Source organism: Mandrillus leucophaeus, unplaced genomic scaffold (assembly GCF_000951045.1).
Source record: "Mandrillus leucophaeus isolate KB7577 unplaced genomic scaffold, Mleu.le_1.0 Scaffold237, whole genome shotgun sequence".
Lineage (NCBI taxonomy): Eukaryota > Metazoa > Chordata > Mammalia > Primates > Cercopithecidae > Mandrillus > Mandrillus leucophaeus.
This window is the reverse complement of record NW_012102443.1, coordinates 454546-459559: the sequence shown is the minus strand read 5'-3', so window position 1 is coordinate 459559 and position 5014 is coordinate 454546. Positions and strand designations below refer to the sequence as shown.

At 48.9% G+C, this 5014-nt stretch overlaps 1 protein-coding gene across 1 annotated transcript in view; it reads right to left on the bottom strand.

Moving 5' to 3' along the window:
• CHFR (checkpoint with forkhead and ring finger domains, E3 ubiquitin protein ligase) overlaps positions 1-5014 on the bottom strand; it is a 142232-nt gene that overhangs the window by 23984 nt on the left and 113234 nt on the right. The window contains exons 4-5 of the mRNA XM_011982224.1: positions 4628-4727; positions 557-666 (exon numbers count right to left, since the gene is read on the bottom strand). Of these exons, the coding sequence (XP_011837614.1) occupies positions 557-666; positions 4628-4727 (210 nt within the window). The remainder of the gene's footprint in view (positions 1-556; positions 667-4627; positions 4728-5014) is intronic.

Sequence of the window (5014 nt, the reverse complement as noted above, 5' to 3'; positions counted from 1 at the left end):
AAAAAAAAAAAAAAAAAAAAAAGGATTTCAGGGGTGACCTTGGAAGGACTCCCATCACTTTCCTTGTCCTATACCGTCCTTCCACAAAACCAAAACGCAGACTTCTGGAGCTGAAAAAACTTACTGGATCAGTCTAACCTTTGATGTTTCTTGTAAGGTCTCCAAAAGCAGAGCCATCAGTGGCCTCCAGACCCCTGGTCCTAGGTTTTATCCCCATAACTCAAGTTCTTCTCCTGTAGAACCTAAGCCATCCCCGTGAGTTTCTCCCTGGCTGCCACGTTGGGATTGGCTGCTCAAGGCCACGGTGGTATTCCTGAGGAATGGCTGGACTCAGGCTGCAAAATCGACACTCCCACTCCTCAGCAGACACTATTCACAACAGGAACCCACGTGAGCAAGAAAGGGGGTGTAGCCGGGAGGAACGTTCCTACGGGAAGCGGTGTAGCCAGGAGGAACGTTCCTACGGGAAGAGGTGTAGCCGGGAGGAACGTTCAGAGCGCGCCCTCGAGTGCACCCCTGTGTGCGTCTGACCCTGGCAAGCCTTCCTCTCTCTTACTGTGTTCCGGTTCATTCTTCCTGTACACCAGGTAGATGATATCCCCACTCTGTAAAGGGCACGTCTGCTTCTTCACAACTTTCAGCTTGTTAATCACTGTTCCGTTGGTGCTGTAAAAAAACAAAAACACAATTTATTCTACTTAAAGTAACTTGGAGTTACAAGATTTTTTTTCTAGCACCATCAGCAAAGCAGCTCAATACGACCATTCTGGAAATACTTGTAGGAACGGCATAAATATGTAACATCGCACACATCCGTGCACCCCTCACCATTCTCTCGAGAAATGGCTCACCCACTTCTCCCTGACTGACAGCCTAACCAGTCACCACACCTCCTCACGTGCTGGGCAGCTCTGCTGCTGCAGGCCTGGGTTCTCTCCTGTTTGCCTCCTACTGGACCCGGAGGCCTCACCTGCAGTGTGGTGCTTCCACCTCCAGCCTCCCCTGAGCTGGACTTGCACTATCCACAGTTCCGTTCCCTGCAGCCGTCACGACCCCGGTGAGCTCATGCCTCCAATAAGTACTGATCCCTCCCAAGAGACTGGCTCTGGGCAGAAGCAGAATAAATGCCGGGCCATTAGCTGCAGGACACAGCCCTGCGCTCAGAGCCTGTGGTCTGGCTGCCAAACCCCTCGAGGCGCTCTGCCCTGGGAGAGGCCAATTCAGATGCTGCTGACCCAGGGACAGACAGGAGGAGGCTAAGTTGGTGGGGCAGGAAGTGCCTCCTGGGGACCTCTGAGCAGAGACCTGATGGGAAATCAGGTGTTGGTCAGGTGACGAAGGTCCAAGAGCACAGCATACCCGACACACAAAACGGCAACCAAACAAAACGACTGATTTCAGCCAAACCACACAGGCCTCAGCTCTGCAGGCTCACTCCTGAGGCCCCAGCAGTGGACAGAATTCACATCCGAGTGACCACCACAGTTTGCTGAGGTATGGGAGTGGCAAACGATTTCTGTAAACAGAGGGTAAACAGTGTAGGTTTTGCCATCACCTGGTCACCTGGTCACCACTGCCACTACTCAGCTCTGCCGTCTGTAGCAGGAAAGCAAATGCAGACGGTAAGCAAATGAACTGCCATGGCCGTCTCCCTGTAAAACCTTCAAAACCAGGCAGTGGCTGTGTGTGCCTGAGTTCTGCTATTGCAGTACAAAGCTGACCCTGGAAGATGCGGTTTTGAGCTGTGCAGGTGCACTTATACACGGATTATTTTCAATGACAGGTGCAGGTGCACTTATACACGGGTTCTTTTCAATGACAGGTGCAGGTGCACTTATACACGGGTTCTTTTCAATGAGAGAGAGTGAACCCCACACACGTGCTGGACTGACTTTCTGTGTCCTCGTGCTCCACAGGGCTGGCTACGGGGCGCGAGTACACACAGATTTGGGTGCATCAGGGCACTGGAGCTGGACTGACTTTCAGTGTCCTCATGCTCTGCAGGGCTGGCTACGAGGCTGGAGTGCGCACGGATTTGGGTGCATGCAGGGGCGCTGGAACCAATCCCCCCAGATGCCGAGGGGCGACTGCAGTCATCACTCATTCTCCTGCTCTTTCCAAACAAAAATCTGATTATTTCACTCCTCCGCTTACGCCCCTTCAATGACTCCTCACTGCTCTCAGGCTAAAGCCCAAGCTCCCTCGTGCGACTCTGCTGCTCACCACACGCTCTGACCACATGGCCCTGCTCATGCTCAGAGGCCCCCATACATGTGGTTCCTTCTGCTTGAGCAACCCTCCCCTCCAGCCCACCTCTGCCAAGAACGTGGCACACTCTTCTACATGCTGCTAGACGACCACCTGCCAACCCTGCCGTGAGAACAGCACACTCTCCACACACTGCTAGAAGACGGCCTGCCACTTGCAGCAGATCTAAAAGACGCACATTCTGGCTGGGTGCGGGAGCTCACGCTTGCAATCCCAGCACGTGGGGAGGCTGAGGCAGGTGGATCACCTGAGGCCAGGAGCTCAAGTCCAGCCTGGCCAGCATGGTGAAACCCCATCTGAGCCGGGCGTGGGGGCGGCACCTGTAATCCCAGTTACTCAGGAGGCTGAGGCAGAAGAATCGCTTGAATCCGGGTGGCAGAGGTTGCAGTGAGTCGAGATCACACCAACTGCACGCCAGCCTGAGCCACAGAGCGAGACTCCATCTCAAAAAAGAAAAAAAACGGAATAGGCACATTCTGAGTGACACTGACACAGGCTTCCCTTTCAAGAATCATCCCAAGAAAACAGACATGAAAGCAGAGTTTGGGAAAGAGTCACTGCAGTGTTATTTATAGTAAGAAAAAGTCAAAACAATAAATGTCCACCAATAAGGGTAGTGACAAAGAAACTATCCTAAAATGACAAGAAGATGAGATAGATGCAGACGCAGGGACATGTGAAGCGCTCCACACAACACTGTAAGTGAAAAAAGCTTGGCCGGGCGCGGTGGCTCATGCCTGTAATCCCAGCACTTTGGAGGCGCATCACCCGAGATCAGGAGTTTGAGACCAGCCTGGCCAACACGGTGAAATCCCGTCTCTACTAAAAACACAAAAAATTAGCTGGGTGTGGTAGTGTGTGCCTATAATGCCAGCCACACGGGAGGCTGAGGCAGGAGAATCAGTGGAACTTGGGACGTGGAGGCTGCAGTGAGCCGAGATTGCACCACTGCACTCCAGCCTGTGACAGAGTGAAACTCCATCTCAAAAAAAAAAAAAAGAAGAAGAAAAAAGCTGACGCTGCAACAGTATGCGTAGCATAATCGCATTAATGCAAAATATATATACCTACACATGCATTTCTAATGTATGAACGGGATTTTGGAAAGCTTTCCACTTTCTAAGTTGAATATCCCTAAGCTGAATGTCCTTAATCAGATATCTGAAGTCCTAAACTTTTTGAGCACCAATAAGACACTCAAAAAATACCCACTGCAGCATTTCAGAATTTTGAATCAGACACGCTCAATTGGTAATTATAATGCAAACATTCTAAAATCTGAAAAAATTCAAAATCTAAACACTCTAGTCCCAATCATTTCAGATACTCAATCTGTACTTAAGTTGTACAAGAACGAGAATTTATTAGTTTTAAAAAACGATTTTTGGATTTGAGGGAAAGAAATCAAACCTGAATAGGCTTGCAAGAACTAAAAATCACGAGCATCTTTTAAGTCTTATTTCTGAGACATATTTAATTTGAATACATTCAAGAAGGGTCATAGATACCAAAGTGTCACTAAGTGTCCCATCCTGGAAACCAGGAAATACGTCTTCTTATACCTTGGGAGCCTAATTAACTACAGTCATGTCCCAGATAATAACTTTTGTTTTGTTTTGAGACGCAGTTTCACTCACTTCTCAGGCTGGAGTGCAATGGCGCCATCTCGGCTCACCGCAATCTCCGCCTCCCAGGTTCAAGTGATTCTCCTGTCTCAGCCTCCTGAGTAGATGGGATTACAGGTGCATGCCACCATGCCCGGCTAATTTTTGTATTTTTAATAGAGACGAGGTTTCTCCATGTTGGCCAGGCTGGGCTCGAGTTCCTGACCTCATCTGCCTGCCTCAGCCTCCCAAAGTGCTGGGATTACAGGTGAACCACCACGTCCGGCCTGATAATAACGTTTTGTTCAACAGATGCATATACGGTAGTAGTCTCATAAGACTAAAATATCCTATTTTTACTGCACCTTTTCTATGTTTAGATAGATAAATACTTTTACCATTGTGTTACCACTGCCTATAGCATTCAGTTCAGTGGCACGCTGTTCAGGTTTCCAGCCTGGGAGCAACAGGCTGCACCATGTAGCCTAGGTACGTAGTAGGCTATACCACCAGGTTTGTTTAAGCATACTCCATGATGTTTGCAAGATGATGGAATTGTCTAATGACACATTTCTCAGACTGTATCCGTGTTGCTAAGGGACACGACTGTGCTGTGTTATAAAAATGAGCCACTGTTATCACACCAAAGACAGCATTTCTTCTCCTCCTCAGCCGTGGCACACAGCACACTAGCACGGAGTCAGGCTTCTTAAGGTACAAGAAGAAACACCAAAAGAAGCTCAGAACATACTCACCTGGTATCTTCCAGTGTCACCTGACCTGATTTTTCATCCACTACAATTTTACAGTGATCTCCAGAGACCAGTTTATTGCCGGGGAACGACAGGTCGCAACCTACAAAAGACAGGGTGGGATGACATGGAATATGACCGTGGGAACTGTGAACCCTAATGCCCTTTGCTTTACCAAAGTATGTGGTTCAAACTCAGGATCCCCCTTGTACATATGTAAGAAAAACACTTAACCAAGACAGTTATGAAAAAAAAATTTTTTCTTTTTTTTTTTTAGGCAGAGTCTTGCTTTGTTGCCCAGGCTGGAGTGCAGTGGCGCAATCTCAGCTCACTACAAGCTCCACCTCCCGGGTTCACACCATTCTCCTGCCTCAGCCTCCCAAGTAGCTG